Genomic DNA, 15,548 nt, shown 5'->3' with positions numbered 1-15,548 from the left:
CGCTTCATCGCGGGCAAGTAGCGCGGTGCTGCGTGGCCTGCCACTGTCACCGCTCTCTCTCGCTTCGTCTTTCTCGCGTCACACACACACATGGACAACCTTTCTCTCATCTCCATTCTCCGTTTAGGAAGGCAAACCTCATTCCGCATTCCCTCTCCCCCGGACCCCTTTTCTCAGCCAGTCTCTCTCATGGATCCCCCGCCCGATCCCTCCCTCACCCTCGCTCTCCCGGACGCCACGTCTTTCCTCGCGCATCTTAACTGCATCTCTGACCCCCCGCCCTCTCGCCTGGTTTACTTTCCTTGCACTCACGCAATACCAAAGAGTCGTGTCTGCACTCGTGCGTGCTGCTGATGGCTGCGCGTGCGCATCACCCCACTGGTGGCTTGGGCTGTTGACTTTCGCCTTGTCTCGTCGGAGAGCTCTCTCGCCAGCGTCTCGAGTTTGCCGAGAGTGCGTCGCCTGACGCAGGCTCAGCCTCGTGATCCGAGCGCCTTGCAGAGGCCAGCCTCAGCGTCGGCCTTGCCAGAGGTCGAGCTGCAAGCACAGCGCTCGCCTGTGCCGCGCCGCTGCTGCTGTCATGCTCAGGGCTCTCGGCCCCACCAGGCACCGGCTGCCGGCACCGCCGCCCGGCGTGCGTATGCAGACTCCGTCGAACGACCCGCGGGGGCAGCGCAAAGCATGCGCGATGCCCCCCATGGAGCAGCTTGCAGCGCAGCACCGAGCGGCCGAGTCGAGTCTCGCCGAGCTCGCGCCGGCGGGCGCCGCAGCGGCGGAGAATCTCTGCGGCTGGCGCTGCACCTGCAAGCACAGCAGCAGGCAAGCCGCAGCAACGACCAGCATCAGCTGCATGGTGCTCGCTCACACGACCGACTGCGAGAGAGGCGCAGGACGCTGTCCGAACCGGAGGCAGACGCAGAAAGGTCCCTGGGGACGAGGCGAGTCGGCTGCAGCGCCCAGCAGCTGCGGCCGCGACGCCAAGCAGCGCGGCGTAGCGGTACCTCGCGCTCCTCATGGGGACGCTTGTCTCGCTGGCGGTGCCTGGCATGTCGCCCAACAACACGAGATCAGGAGCGCACCCCTGTCGACGGGCGCACTCATCTCGCATACAGTGCGCGCTCACGCTCTACCCCAGGAATGGAAGCTCTCGTCGCGCTGTTTCGGCGCCGAGAGAGGGGTCAGAGGGCCGGCGCCGTCAGCTGCAGGACCAGAGAGCTGAGCCGCGGCGCCGTCTCGGTGCCGGGGTTCGCTGACTGTGAGCGGCTGCCTGCGCCATCATCCATGCGAGGCCGTCGCACGCTCTGCGCGGCTCTGCACCTGAGCTGCACCTGGAGGCTGGCCGTGCGCTCGACGTTGCGGTTTCTTCCTGGAGAGCGGACACTAGACTGGCGCAGTGCCCACAGGGAGCACCGCCGCGGCGTGCGTCACCGCCGTGCCTGCGCACAGGGCAGGCGCCGCGCTCGCGAAGGCCGAGCCGCCACCTGCACCGTCGCTGCGTCGCTGGGCGCTGGCAGCAGCCGCTGCCGCAGCGGCAGCACATGCTGATGCCTGCAAGCTGGAGGGTGCTGGATGCACAGCAGCTGTGGTGGAAGCAGGCGCCGTGAGCATGCGAGCGCCGGCTGCAGAGCGAAGAGGAAGGGATGCTGGGGTGGCGCCTGCGCGGTGCGACGCCGTGGCCGCGGGCGGCGTGCCTGCGGCTGCGCGCGGCAGCGTGGGGCGCCGTGCGCTCGCCGTGGCTGCTGCTGTCTTCGCGGCCGGCCGGCAGTCTCTGCGCCTGCGCCTGCGCTGCGCCCGGTCGGCCGCGCGCACGCACATTGGGCATCGGCGCCTCTCCTGCCTCGCACCTGCTGCCTCGGCGAGTCTTCCCCACACGCCTCTTCGCCCTGCCTCTCCACACCCACTCCATCCCCGGCCGTGCGCTCGCTGCTTCCTCCAGCGCCACCACCTCCTGCACCTACGCTGCATCCGCTCTGCGCACACACACACACACACACACACATCCGTCGTCCCGCCTCTTCTTCGCACGCGAGCTGCCCCATCCACACCTCCACTCCTGCGCTCGCGCCGGCTTTCTCAGCGTCGCGCTCCCTTGACGCACAGCCCAGCCATGTCCGACGTCGCAGAGAAGCGCGATGTGCGCAACCCGCTGCTCTTCGAGGTCGCCTGGGAGGTCGCCAACAAGGGTGAGTGCACCGACGGGGCGCGCGCCAGGAGGGTGACAGAGGCAGAGGCAGAGGCAGAGGCAGAGGCCCGGGCTGGCTCGACTCGCCGCCGGCGTGGCTCATGGCGCACATGTCTCGCTTGGCCGCGCGTGCCGCTTCGTCTGCTGACCCTTGTGCCCCAGTCGGCGGCATCTACACGGTCATCAAGACCAAGGCTCCCGTGACCGCACAAGAGTATGGCGATCGCTACACGCTCATCGGTCCGCTGTCCTACAAGACGGCGCCGATGGAAGTCGAGTCTGTCGAGCCCGAGGATCCGGCGCTGCGCTCGACGCTGAACAGCATGCGCGAGCGCGGCGTCAAGTTCCTCTACGGGCGCTGGCTCATCGAGCGCGCGCCGCGCGTGCTGCTCTTCGACACGGGCAGCATGTATCATCGCCTCGATGAGTGGAAGGGCGACCTCTGGAACGCGGCCGGCATCCCGACGCCGCAGAACGACCACGAGACCAACGAGACGCTCGTCTTTGGCTACCTCGTCGCCTGGTTCCTTGGCGAGGTGAGTGCGACGCGGGCGCGGCGCGAGGGCAACGAAGGGAAGAAAGCGCCGAAACAGCAGCACTGACTCTGCCTCTCTCTGTCTCTCGTGCAGTTCGCGATTCAAGAGCGCAAGAAGGCCATCATTGCCCACTTCCACGAGTGGCAAGCCGGTCTGGCCATCCCGCTCTGCCGCAAGCGCCGCATCGACGTGACGACGATCTTCACGACGCACGCCACGCTGCTGGGCCGCTACCTGTGTGCCGGCTCGGTGGACTTCTACAACAACCTGCAGTACTTTGATGTCGACCACGAGGCGGGCAAGCGCGGCATCTACCACCGTTACTGCATTGAGCGCAGCGCCGCGCACTGCGCAGATGTCTTCACGACCGTCAGCCACATTACGGCGTACGAGAGCGAGCACTTGCTCAAGCGCAAGCCCGACGGCGTGCTGCCCAACGGCCTCAACGTCGTCAAGTTCAGCGCCATGCACGAGTTCCAGAACCTGCACGCCGTCAGCAAGAACAAGATCAACGAGTTCATCAAGGGCCACTTCTACGGGCACTACGACTTTGACCTCGACAACACGCTGGTGAGTCGCGCGCGCGATGAACGCGAGAGGGAGAGGGCCATGGTGGCAGTGGGCGCTACGCGTTGGGCATGGGCCGCGTTGGGCATGGGCTGTCGGCGCAGGTCTCGGAGGCGTCGTGTCTGGCCTGCCCTGTCCCGGCGACCCTAGTTCCTCTGCGCACACGCTGCTCTCCTCGCTGCGCCTGCGACCGACTTCTGCCCCCGTACTTGGCTGCCTTGACTGACGCTCCTCCTTTTGCGCGCGCGCAGTACTTCTTCACTGCGGGTCGCTACGAGTACCGCAACAAGGGTGTCGACATGTTCATCGAGTCGCTTGCGCGGCTGAACCACCGGCTGCAGAAGATGGGCAGCAAGATGACCGTCGTGGCCTTCATCATCATGCCCGCGGCCACGAATAGCTACACAATCGAGGCGCTCAAGGGCCAGGCTGTGACGAAGCAGCTGCGCGAGACGGTCAACGACATTCAGAAGCGCATCGGAGAGCGCCTGTTTGAGCGTACCGCGCGCTACCAGGGGTGAGTGCGCGAGCGCGCCGCGCGGCGAGATGAGCGATGCGCGCGAGGCTGACGTGGCGCTGTGCGCGCGCCCACAGCGAGGGCAACCAGGAGATCATCGATCCCGCCACGCTGCTCTCCGAGCAGGACCGCATCCTGCTGAAGCGGCGCGTCTTTGCTCTGAAGCGCAACAGTCTGCCGCCCGTCACGACGCACAACATGGCCGACGACGCAAACGACCCGATCCTGAACCAGATCCGCCGCGTGCAGCTCTTCAACCGCCCCTCGGACCGCGTCAAGATCATCTTCCACCCCGAGTTTCTCAATGCAAACAACCCCATTCTCGGCCTCGACTACGAGGAGTTCGTCCGCGGCTGCCACATGGGCGTCTTTCCTTCGTACTACGAGCCGTGGGGCTACGTGAGTGGCAGCGCGAGGACGGTGCAGTGCGGCTCAGCAGCGACTGACTTCTGATCTTCGCGTCCTGCAGACGCCGGCAGAGTGCACCGTCATGGGCATTCCGAGCATCACGACGAACCTGTCGGGCTTCGGCTGCTTCATGGAGGACACGATTGAGAACAGCGAGGACTACGGCATCTACATTGTCGACCGGCGCATGAAGAGCGTCGAGGACAGCGTCAACCAGCTGACGGACCAGATGGTCGACTACTGCATGAAGACGAGACGGCAGCGCATCAACCAGCGCAACCGCACGGAGCGCGTGAGTCGGGCCTTTGGAGAAGCGCCACCCACGTCATACTGACTCGTCTTGCCTGCTCCCAGCTGTCCGACTGTGAGACCACCACGCGCGCTCCGCAGTGCTTGCTGTGCTCTCTGCTGACCGCCTGTTCATGCCGGCAGTGCTCGACTGGAAGAAGCTCGGCCTCGAGTATGCAAAGGCGCGTCAGCTGGCGCTGCGTCGTGCCTACCCGGACTCGTTCAACGAGGAGGATGACATGGACTACTTTGACCCGGGCAACGACAAGGTGCCGCCGCCGCTCTCCATGCCCGCCTCGCCGCGCTTCCGTGGCGCGACGACGCCGGGCGACTACGCCACGCTGAGCGAGGTGAGTGCATCAGGCCCAGCTGGCGGCCGCGGCAGTGGGCAGCTGTTGTCTGGGAGATGCGCTGAGCCTCCTTGCTTGGTGCTGCAGGACATGCAGGCGCTCTCGACGAGCGACTACAAGGGCAGTGCCTTCTGGAAGGCGCTCAACCAGACGGAGGACGACGAGGACGAGGCGTTCCGCTTCCCCCTCGTCATGAAGAGCCGCAACCGCGGCGCCAGCGTGGGCTCGACGAGCGGAGTCTCGACGCCCGGCCTCCTCGGCTCAAAGACTCTCTCGGCGCGCGACCTTGACCGCGCGGACGAGGCGCTGACGGCACACGACTCGATCGGCCACAACGGTCACTGAGCGTGGAAGCAGCCGCAATGGAGCGCTCTCGCCTGCAGCTCGTCACGCAGCCGTGATGTGTCGCGCGCGCACCGGCCGCCTTGTCTCTGTCGTCCCCTCCTCTCTTGATATCAGACTGTCCCGACGTCCTCTCGAACGTATGCGCGACTCGGTCCTCGCTCCTTCCTCTCAATCTTTCTCGTCTCTCGAGCGCGCGCACCCATCGGTGCTTCGCTCCACACACTCCCTGCGTCTCGTCTCCCTCCACCTCTTGGACACACACACCCCCCCCTCGACTGTTCACAGCTCCCCCCATCCACCTCTCTGCACTCGAAATGCCCAAGCCCGCGACGTGGCCTCGTTCCAGACCAAAGCCTTGTCGGCGCGGCGTGGCAGTGAGTGAGGGAGAGGTGAGAGAGAGAGAGGGAGGGAGCCAAGGGCAAGAGCAGAGCGGCTTGTGGAGAGACACGGCAAGGAGCAGGCAGCTTGGAGCGAGGCCGAACTGGTCTCGTGTGTACGTGTTTCAGATTGTGACCGCTCCCCATCTCGAGACGATGGCCGCGAAACAAAGGCCCCCTGCCAGTCGGGCGCCGCCTCTCCATCGCTTCTGCCCTTCTCCCCCCCTCTCGCCCCCTCGCACTGCAGAGGCAGCACACTCGTGTATGCGCCCGCGCGAAAGAGGCTTAGAGAGCCATCATGGCTGGGTCCTCGAGGTACTGGAGCGAGGGAGAGAGAGGGGATCAGCAACTTGGCCTCCTGATACACAAGATGGTGCAGTGGACTCACCTGCTTCAGGCGCACGAGGAACGTGACGGCCTCGCGGCCGTCCAGCAGACGGTGGTCGTACGTCAGGGCTGGCATCAAGAGGCGTCAGCAAGTGCACTGAGCAAAGAGAGAAGTGGAGAGGGGTGCGGGGGCTACGCACCAACGACCATGATGGGTCGGATGTCGACCTTGCCGTCGACGACCCAGGGCTTGTTGTTGATGGCGTGCATGCCGAGAATGGCGCTGCCGGGCAGGTTGAGGATGGGCGTGCCGAACAGCGAGCCAAAGACGCCGCCGTTGGAAATGGTAAAGGTGCCGCCGGCCATGTCCTCGAGGGTGAGCTTGTTGTCGCGTGCCTGAAGAGAGAGAGAGAGAGAAGGAAGAGGTGGCGGGGGGCAACGGAGGGAGAAGGAGGCGCCATCGTCAGTGCTGTGTGCCACGTGCGTAGAGCCGCCGAACCAGCTCCCTCTGCCATGCGCAAAGACTGGCGAAGCATACTGGCTCCTGCTCCAACACGCCTCGCGCCAGCTCACCTTCTTGCCAAGCGCGGTAATTTCGCGCTCAATGTCCAGGATGCTCAGCTGCTCCACGCTGCGCACGACGGGCGTGACGAGGCCCTTCTCCGTCGACACGGCCACCGAGAGATCCACGTAGTCGCGGTAGACGATGGTGTCGCCCAGGCCCTCTCCCTCAATGCTGGCGTTGGCGGCGGGGATCTCCTTGAGTGCCAGTGCCGACGCACGGGCAAAGGCACCCATGAAGCCCAGCTTGACGCCCTGCTCCTTGAGGATGCGGTCCTTGTGACGAGCGCGGAAGGCCATCAGGTTCGACATGTCAATCTCGTTGAACGTCGTCAGCGAGGCGGCCGTGTTCTGGCTCTGCTTCAGGCGCTCGGCAATGCGCAGACGCATGCGGTTCATCTTGACGCGCCGCTCGTCGCGCGAGCCCTTGGTCGCAGGCGCAGAGTCGACGGAGCCGGAAGAGGCACCCTTCTTGTCGCCACTGCTGCCGCTCGAGCTGGGCTTGCTGTCCTTCTTCGGCGCCGAAGAGCCGGAGCTGGAGCTAGACGCCTCGTTGCGCTTGTGCGCCTGATTACCGCCCTCCTGCGACGCCTTCTGCGACGACTCCGATTGCCGGCCCGAGTCCTTTTGCTCCTGCGCCTTCGTTTCTGACGACGTGGCGTCGGACTTCTTGGGTGCCTCCTCCTTGGCGTTGTCCTTGCTGCCGCTGCTGCTGCTACTCTCCTCCTTGCTCTCGCTCTTGCTCTCGCCGCCCGAAGAAGAGCCCTCGGCAGGAGCATCGCCAGGCTCCATCTTGAAGAGATCCTGGCCGACCGTCACAGTGTCCTCCTCGTTGGCGAGCGTCTCGGTGATGGTGCCCGACTGCGGCGCGTTGACGGTGACGTCGATCTAGAGTGGCGCGGGAGAGTGAGTACAGAAGCCAGTGCCGAGCGACGTGACGCAGACGCAGTTGCGCTGCCTGGAGGGCGCTGATCTGCACAGACGAGCCGCCGCCTGCTGCCAGGTCGCCGTCTGCTGCACTCCACGTTGCAGCCGCGGCTTCTCGCTCTGCACCACGCCGCACGCCCGCACGCACCTTGTCCGTCTCGATGACGGCAATCTCCTCGTCGGCCTCGACAAAGTCGCCGACCTTCTTGTTCCACTGCTTGAGCGTGCCCTCGGTGATGCTCTCTGCCATCTGCGGCACCTTGACCGTCTCGCGCGCGGCGGCCGAGGCATGCAGGGCGCGCCGCAGCGCCGGCGTGGCCGTGGCGAGGGCGAGGGCGCGGCGCGGCGCCGAAGCGGCCGCGGCGGGCGACGCCGTGCTGAGCGTGCGGGCGGCGAGCGAAGGAGCGGCGGCGGCGCTGAGGCGCAGCGAGGCACGCGAGAGGAGCACGGTGGAACGACGGGCCAGCATGATGGGCCAGCGCGGTGGGGGATGAGAGGGGTGTGGAGAGAAGGAGCGCTGCGGCCGCGGCGTGGAGCGACGAAGGAGGCCGCACTTGACTTGCTGCGCCGGGGCCGCGCGGCGGCGAGGAAGGGTTGCGCGCCGCGCGTGTGGCGCCAGCGCAGCAGCGGCTCCAGGCCAGCAGCCAAGCACACAGCGCGGCCGGCCTCGGGCGGCGGCGGGCGCGGCGCTTCCCCTCATGGCGCGCCTCCGGCCGAGGCCATCGAGGAGCATGCATCAACGTGCAGCCGGCGCCTCAGCCCCACTCGAGTGCCACACCCGCTCGCAGTGCGTTCGCCAGCAGCGTCGTGCGGCAACAGCTGCAGCTCAGCAGCAGCGCAGCGGGCTGCAGTGACTGTGAGATACACAAAGACGCTGCCGCAGCTCTGCGCCAGGATGCAGCTGGGGTGCGGCGAGCAGCGAGGCATGCGCGTCGAAGTCGGAGAAGGAGCAGCCACACGCGCGGCGCCAGCGCCGGGCACGGTCCGAGCTGCCCCGAAGTCGGCCTGCTCCCCGCTCCCGCTGCGGGGGGGCGAAGGCGGCGGCGCAGGGTGCAGCCATTCTCGCTCCTTTGCTCCTCGAGACTCCGCAGTCCGAGCGCTCGCGCTGCTTCTGCTCTGCGCTCACGCACCTCCAGAGCGGCAGGCTTCTGACTTCGACGGCCGCTCACTGCTGCAGTGCTGCCCCCTCTCGCGTCTCCAGTCTCTCGAAGAGGCCTGCGGCTGGGAGCGATACCTCCGCCTTGAGCCGCCCGCCGGCTCAAGTGCATGCTGGGCAGCTGCCGCTCCCCCGCACTTCGTCGCTCTGCGACTCGTGCGTTCCGGCTGCGCCTCGCCGCCGCCTGCCGAGCCGTGCCAATGGCCGCATGGACCGCCGGCGGGTGCAAGCTTTGGGGGGTCCCCACGTGCGAACTCTTGTCTGTCAAGTGACGCTGCCGCGTCTCTCTCCCCCCTGCGCGCCGCACCTCTCTTCGTTCTGCGGCTGAGCTCGCAGCTCTGAGCCTGCTTCCTCTAGCTCGAAAGTCACGCATTCACGAGACGGAGTGACATCTCATTGACGCTTGCCCCACGAGGGCCCAACGCACGTCGAGCGCGCGCTTCGGCCTGCCTCTCGCGCCTGCTGCAGACGAGCTCGCGAAGAGACGCAACTCGGTTCTTTCGCGCTAGCCGACCGTGCCGTTGCGCACGGGGCCAGTGATGGAGAAGTCGGTGCCGTTGACGCCGAAGCACGCCTTGTCGAAGTTGGCCGCCGCGACGGCCGTGCGGTTCTGGTAGTCGATGAAGTCGCTCAGCTTGCACAGGGCCGCATTGGGCGTCGGCGTCGTGCAGCCCTGGTCGGCGTCCATGGGCACCACGGCGTCGTTGAGCACCGTGCGCAGGTACTGCGTCGACTCGGCCGCGGGTCCGTCGGGCGTCGAGGTGGCGTTGTTCGCTTGGCAGTCGATGATTTCGAAGGCGAGCTGCGCCGAGAAAGGAGTGATTTGAGAGAGGGTGAAGTTGGAGGCGGATGGGAGCGCCGTCGGGTCGAGATAGTCGGCGAACTGTAGAGAGGAAGCAAGCGTCAGTCGGTGCTAGTGTGGGGTGCAGGCTAGTAGTCGCGCAAGACGTACCTGAGTGTAGTTGAGCGCCGTCAGCACCGAGACGATGATGTCGTCGTGTGTAAAGTCTGCGTAGAAGCTCTGGTTGAAGGGGCTGTAGAGCTCGCTGGTGCTGAACGTCGTGTTCTGCGTCGTCACGGGCGGCGGCACCGTCTGTCTCGTCAGACGAGCAAGCAACTCCTGCGCGTAGCCGATGCCCTGCGCCTTGCCACTGGGCGACAGGAAGCCGTACGAGCCCGCAAACTGGAGCGAGAGATAGTAGTCGTAGCCGCGCCATTCATCCTCGGTGAACAGCGCGCAGAAGTTGGAGAAGCCGAGCGCCTGCGTCTCGTAGGGACAGAGAGACTGCATGCCGTACACGAGCTCGGCCGTCAGGTTGAGGCTGGTGTACTGCTGCAGGCGCTGAGTCGCGTTCTTCAGGTAGATGCTCAGCCACTGGGGCTCGAGATACGTGCCTGTACGACGTCGGTCAGCTCCCATGTAGCCGGAGGCCAGGCTCGTCGAGCAGACCCACCCGCGACGTCGATCGTGTTCGAGTTGTTGCACGTGTCGTAGCTAGCGAGACTCGTGTTGAAGCCGTCGCCCTCGATCTGCACCTCGAGGTTGATCAGCTCGGGCGCGTTCCAGCCAAAGGCGCCGAGCGACCAGTAGCGCGCGCTGTCGAGGATGCGGCTCTGCGAGGTGGTGCGGAGCACAGGCTTTGCGCCATTGGCCTGCGAGGCGTTGAGCAGCTTGCCGTAGCGGAAGGCGGCGGCGACTCCGCTGTCGAAGAGCTGGCTGCGCCCTGCAGGAACGAGCAGCTCGGCGCCGAGCTGGTATTGCCACGTGTTGAGAAAGGACAGGGGACCAGTAGAGGTGAGATTGGTGGCGTTGCGAATCGTAGCGCCAAAGAGAGGCGCGCCCTCTGCCCACCCAAGCCGTCAGTTTGACACAGACGCAGGATGCTGCAGAACACAGGCGCGCGCGCGCTCACCGGACGTCGAGCTGGTAGGGAAGCGTGCGCCGTGGCGATGGAGAATGTGCACGCCGCTCACGGCGCACGTGGGCGGCAGATCCTGGAAGCGCTGCGCGTCGGGGAAGAGCTTGGAGGAGGCGTAGGGCGACGTGTTGCCCATGTGCTCCCAGATGCTGAACGCCGTGCCGTTGGAGGCGTCGTCCGTGGCGTGCCAGCGCCGCTCGTAGGGCGACGGCCCGAGCGCGGCGTTGGGCGTGGAGCTGTTGAGCAACGTGTCGCGCTGCACGGTGAAGGGAGGCTGCTGCGAGAAGGGGCCGAGAGCGTGAGTTGCCTGTGGGTGTGGGCCAGCAGCTGTGCCGACGCCACTCCACTTGCGGCTGCGTGCATACTCACGCTGCCCGCAATCGTCGTGCCCAGGAAGCCAATGTCCGTCGGGAAGGCCGTCGCCGCCGTCGCATTGCTCGAGGGCGTGGCGGACGCAGCCTCCTGCCGCTCGAACACGAGCGGCGTCGCGGCGGCATGCCCGAAGAGCACGCCGGCAGCGAGCAGGAGGGAAGAGGCGAGCTGCATTGTTGAAGGGCGTAGTGGGAGAGCAGAGGAGAGGAGCAGGCAGCGCGGATCCGGGCTTTATGAGAGGCCAGACGAGAGGACGTCGTCGGCGCACCTGCTGCGCTCAGGTGCAGGGCAGGGCTGTGCGGCCAAGGGCACGTGTGGAGAGGCAGGGGCGCGACAGGAGAGGCGCCGGCCTCTTTCGCTGCCATCCCGCGCTTCTTCTCCACCTCTGCCTCGTGCACCTTGCTCCGCCGTGCTCATCAAGCGACGCAGGCACGGCGCCAGCAGTTGGGGAGAAGGCGCCATCGCGAGCTAAAGCAAGATGGCCGCCGCCGGCCGCGCAAGATGAGACCGAGCCGCCGGCACGGCGGCAGCAGCGGCGGAGCACCAGCCGCGGCACCGGCGCACCGTGACGTCGCTTGAGCGGCCAGCTCCACACGCCGCCGCCGCTCGCAATCAATCAGCGCTGCAGATCCACCTCGTGCTCGGCCGTCTCACATGCCTTCATGCCTCACCACGGCGCCCGCGAAGGCACGTTCCTAGGCACAAGCACGTGTGCATCCTCCGCCGTGCCGGCCAGCAGCAAGCGCCAGAGCGCGTGCATCACATCTCACCCCTTGGCTCCCGCTGTCGCGTCGGGGCGCTCGCACGGCTCGCCAAGGCCAGGGCGTCGACAGTATATGATGGACAGAAGGTGGGCATGGGCATTGTGGCTTCTGCTTGGCGCGCGTCACCCACTCTCTGCGCCGTGCCAGCGCTGCTTGGCTTAGGCACGAGCCTGCAGGGGAATCTTGGGCGGCAGCGGCGGCGGCACCGAGGCCACCGCCGCCGGCGGCGCATTCTTCGGCCCCTCGTCATCCCAGCGCGCCGCGTATCTCGGCGCAAACTGCTGCGGCGCGTGTCCCTGCAGTGGAGGAGGAGGCGGCGGCGGCGGCAGGGCCGCATCGATCTGAAAGGGCGTAAAGGCGCGCATCTCGGGCAATGCAGCGCCCAACGAGGCCATGCCGCCGCCAGCACCGCCCAGTGCGCCGTTGGAGGGATAGCCGTTCGACGACGAAGGTCCGTCGATGCGCGGACTCATGCTGCGTTGTTTCCCAGCTGCGACGGAGGCATCGAGGTGTGGCAGATCGCTCGATGCGGACGACGCACTGGCAAGATGCGACGTCGGAGGCTGCTGTGGAGCATAGGCGTGCGCACTCGAGTAGACTTGCGCGTGTGCAGCTGCAGCTGGCGAAGAGACGGGCCGTGCGGCGGTCTGCGAGGCAGGATGCGCCGCAGGAGCTGCGTACGATGGAGCGCCGACCGGGAGAGGAGGAGCAGCGTAGGAGACCGGCCGAGGCGTCACTGCGGGTGCTTGGTGGCGCTGCATCGAGGGCATCTGCGACACGGGCGGCGCAGGCGCCTGCGGCACGGGCGCTGCAATCTCGCCCGCACGCGAATAGCCGGCGGCGTAGCTTGCCGCTGGCCGAGCGAGGGCGGGGCCAGCGAGACTCGAAGTCTGCGCCTGCGCTGGCGTCGAAGAGGCGGCAGCCGGCGTCGAGGAAGTGGCAGCCGCCGAGGTGCCGTTGGCTCGAGCTTCCAACGCAGCGTAGTACAGACGCACCGACTCTTTCTCGTCGTGTGCTTGTTGACTTGAGTGCGTCGTCAGAGGCGCCGCAGGTGGAGGAGCGCGAGAAGTGCTTGGACCGCCAGCGCCAGCGAATGGCGCGGGAGCAGCAGAAGAGGCGGAAGGAAGAGCGGGCGTAGACATGGGAGACACATCCACGACGGGCGCTGCGCTCAGTGGTGAAAGCGAGGCGGTCGTGTTGGGCACGAACGAAGGACCGAGGGAAGAGGAGCCTGCACCGGCGCCGACTGGCGAGGAGACTGAGAAAGTGAAGCCTGGCGCAGCACTTGCCGCAGCAGTCGAAGGCCCAGCAGGGCTTGAAGCGATCTCGTCGAGCACGGGAGGAGCAGAATCTGGCGCAGGCCATTGCGAAGAGACATTGTCGAGAGGCGATCGAAGCGCCGCTGCAGCTTGAGCGACACTTCTTGCGTGCGCCTCGCTCTCCACTGCTTCTTGTTCGGCACGAGCGGCCTCGTACAGTCTGCGCTTCTCCTCCTCGGCCGAGGGATAGGATGTCGTTGCCGGCGCCACCGCGGCAGCACGGCTGCTGCTGCTGCTGCCGGACACAGCGGCCATGGCGGAAGAGGAGGTCGGAGCGCTGCTCATCGCCGCAGCAGACGCAGCAGCGACGCTCTCGGCATGCGCCTGTGCTTCCGCCTCGGCCTGTTGCGCCCTCGCACGCTCGTACAAGCTCCTCTTCTCCTCCTCTGCCGTCTCTGCCGTCGGATAGGAGTGCGAGGGTGCGGCGTGGTGCGCGCTCGTCGATGGAGCAGACATGTGCGCTGAGGACGACGAAGAGGAGGCAGCGGCGGGCTGCGAGGGATGAGCTCCGCCGATGACGGACTGCCGAGGAGCCGGAGCGTTTGCCGCTGCGATGTCGACGTGCGGACTGTCGATCCAATACTTTGCGCTGCTTCTTCTTCGCTCCTCCGCCTCTTGTTCAGCCTGCGAGAGGCCGACGCCTACTCGCAACGCCGGCTTGGGACCGGCACCCAAGCCCAAGGGTGCTGCAGCGTGCGCTGGGTCGACGAGCGCTTCATCGCGAGGAAATGAGGCGCCCTGCTCGAAGGAAGATTGGTAGCGCTCGGCTTCGCGTCTTGCCCGCTCGTAGAGCAGCCGTTTCTCGTTGTGCGCACTGTCCGAAGCCGTCGGTGCGGAAAAGACTCTTGAGCCACCTGCAGTCGGCGCCGCAGCTGCGCCTGCCGCCGAGTTGGACAAGTGGCCAGCACTGCGGCTCGTCGGCATGCCTGCGGCGCCGCCTCCAGCAGCGAGAGCAGCAGCCTGAGCGGCGCGCTTCTCATCTGCGCGGCGTTGGTTGCGTTCGGCCTGCAGGCGTGCATGCTCATAGAGACGCATCTTCTCCGCCTCTGCCTCGCTCGCATTCGTCGTGCTCGCCGCGCCCACGACGCTGGCCGGTCTCGAGATCGAGCGTGCGCTTGCAAAGCGCAGCAGTTGTTCTTGTTGCGCCGCCAATGCCGAGCCACTTGATGCGCCGGCGCCGCCGAGTACGGGAGAGGGCGAGGCGATCGGCGAAGCGTGAGGGTTCGGAGCCAGAGGCACGCCTTCTGCGATGGGCTCGAAGCGCGCCATCTGGGCAGGCGACTCGCTGCGAGGCGAGTGCGAGAATCTCGAGCCGGCGGCCCAGACGCCGGGGCCCGAAAGAGAGTCTTGATCGACGCCGAGCATCTGAGCTGCCGTGGCTTGGTTGGCATGATGGAACAGCGCTCTGTTCTCCTCTTCGTGCAGCACATTGCCTTCGTAGATGCTTGCTGGACCTGCGAATGCCGGACGCACAGGCTGGCCCATGCCCGCAGAGGAGTGGCTTTGTTGATGAGGAGCGAAGGCATCGTACGCTTGCGCAGAGCCGAGCTGGCCCCAACTGAAGATCTGCCCGGGCACGCCGCGGCCCGCCATGCCCGGTCCAGTCGAGGCCGTGCCTTGCGTCATGACGGTGTCGCGCCGGCGCAGCACATCGCCACTGCCGCTGCGTCCCGGCAGCGCAAAGGGCGCGGCCGTGCTGCTGCTGAAGGACTGCGAGCGTGCCATGCCCATGCCCATGCCCATGCCGCCGCTCGTAGTCGTACTGGCCGTGCCTTGTCGCTGTTGCGGCTTCCTCGCGCTCTGCTGTGCTTGGGGCGCGGGCAGACTGAGGCCTGGCACGTAGCCGATGCGGCGCACGGTGTCGAGCGAGACGGACGAAGGAAACGCAGAGACGGTGAGCGGCAGATGATCAATGACGATGGGCGCCTTTGACACATCCACATAGACACGCAGCGTGTACGACACTTCGATGTGCTTGGCCGTCTGCACCGTCATGAGTGCGTGCGACTTTGGAATGACGCACGAGAGCTCGAAGAACTGCTCTTCGCCCTTGTACAGCTTCTTGCCGTGCGCCTTTGACTTTTGCGCCACGGCCTCGGTGCGCTGCGAGGCCGCCTTGTTGCCGCTGGCGCCGCTGGCGCCGAGGGAGCTGAGGCGGTTCGCCTTGGCGCCGCGATATGTAATCGTCTCGCGCACGCTAAAGGCGACGGACTTGAGCTTGACGGGCTCGATGCGAGAGCTCATCACGTAGATGCGCAGCGTCACAGTGTCGCCGGGTCCGTAGCATGTCTGATCTCTCTCGACGCGCGCCTTGACTCCCTCCATCTCTGCGCGTCGAGCAACGTGTCAAAAGTGTCGCTCAGACGAGGGCGTTGAGGTGAAGGGATGCTAGAGCTCCTGTTCTTGACCCTCTCCCGGCCCCCATACTCGCGGCGCTGCTCGACTCACCGCGCTCATGATCGTCGGGCACTTGATAGATGGGCCAGGCAGAGTGCAGCTCATGCTTCTCAATCACGAGTGGATGCGTGCTCTGTACGATGGAGCTGCGCGACGACGAACTCAGGAGGCCTCTGTTTTCGTGCAGCTGCGTCAGCACGGGCGAGACAGAGCGACCCTTGGGCGCAGGGAGAGAG

General features: G+C 66.3%; 4 protein-coding genes across 4 annotated transcripts in view; 1 reads left to right on the top strand and 3 right to left on the bottom strand.

Annotated features, from left to right (window-relative positions):
* Window positions 1-1,843: 1,843 nt before the first annotated feature.
* On the top strand, window positions 1,844-5,530 carry FA09DRAFT_136422 (glycogen synthase). The gene is made up of 8 exons (XM_025739105.1): window positions 1,844-2,183; window positions 2,345-2,718; window positions 2,812-3,288; window positions 3,537-3,802; window positions 3,880-4,201; window positions 4,272-4,502; window positions 4,565-4,574; window positions 4,643-5,530. Exons 1-8 carry the CDS (start codon window positions 2,108-2,110, stop codon window positions 5,191-5,193), a joined length of 2,307 nt encoding a protein of 768 aa, XP_025595943.1. The 5' UTR covers window positions 1,844-2,107; the 3' UTR covers window positions 5,194-5,530.
* Window positions 5,531-5,782: 252 nt separating this feature from the next.
* On the bottom strand, window positions 5,783-7,875 carry FA09DRAFT_331983 (dihydrolipoamide succinyltransferase). Its single transcript, XM_025743262.1, has 5 exons — window positions 7,534-7,875; window positions 6,471-7,346; window positions 6,098-6,293; window positions 5,959-6,026; window positions 5,783-5,888 (listed from the first exon to the last, which is right to left on the bottom strand). The coding sequence occupies exons 1-5, from the start codon at window positions 7,852-7,854 to the stop codon at window positions 5,856-5,858; spliced, it is 1,494 nt and encodes a 497-aa protein (XP_025595942.1). The 5' UTR covers window positions 7,855-7,875; the 3' UTR covers window positions 5,783-5,855.
* Window positions 7,876-9,052: 1,177 nt separating this feature from the next.
* FA09DRAFT_285902 (phosphoglycerate mutase-like protein) lies at window positions 9,053-10,910 on the bottom strand (the record flags this gene model as incomplete). Its single annotated transcript, XM_025739892.1, has 5 exons — window positions 9,053-9,424; window positions 9,494-9,936; window positions 9,996-10,385; window positions 10,455-10,734; window positions 10,830-10,910. Coding segments are annotated over 5 exons (1,566 nt in total), but the record flags the coding sequence as incomplete, so codon positions are not given.
* A 470-nt stretch (window positions 10,911-11,380) lies between these two features.
* FA09DRAFT_136276 (hypothetical protein) overlaps window positions 11,381-15,548 on the bottom strand; it is a 4,990-nt gene continuing 822 nt past the window's right edge. Inside the window, exons 3-4 of the mRNA XM_025739104.1 lie at window positions 15,364-15,485; window positions 11,381-15,242 (exon numbers count right to left, since the gene is read on the bottom strand). Coding sequence (XP_025595940.1) covers window positions 11,755-15,242; window positions 15,364-15,485 — 3,610 coding nt within the window. The 3' untranslated portion in view covers window positions 11,381-11,754. The remainder of the gene's footprint in view (window positions 15,243-15,363; window positions 15,486-15,548) is intronic.

The sequence above is a fragment of the Tilletiopsis washingtonensis genome (assembly GCF_003144115.1).
Source record: "Tilletiopsis washingtonensis strain MCA 4186 unplaced genomic scaffold FA09scaffold_21, whole genome shotgun sequence".
NCBI lineage: Eukaryota > Fungi > Basidiomycota > Exobasidiomycetes > Entylomatales > Tilletiopsis > Tilletiopsis washingtonensis.
Note: the sequence above shows the minus strand (reverse complement) of the source record. Positions and strands in the feature narration are given on the sequence as shown.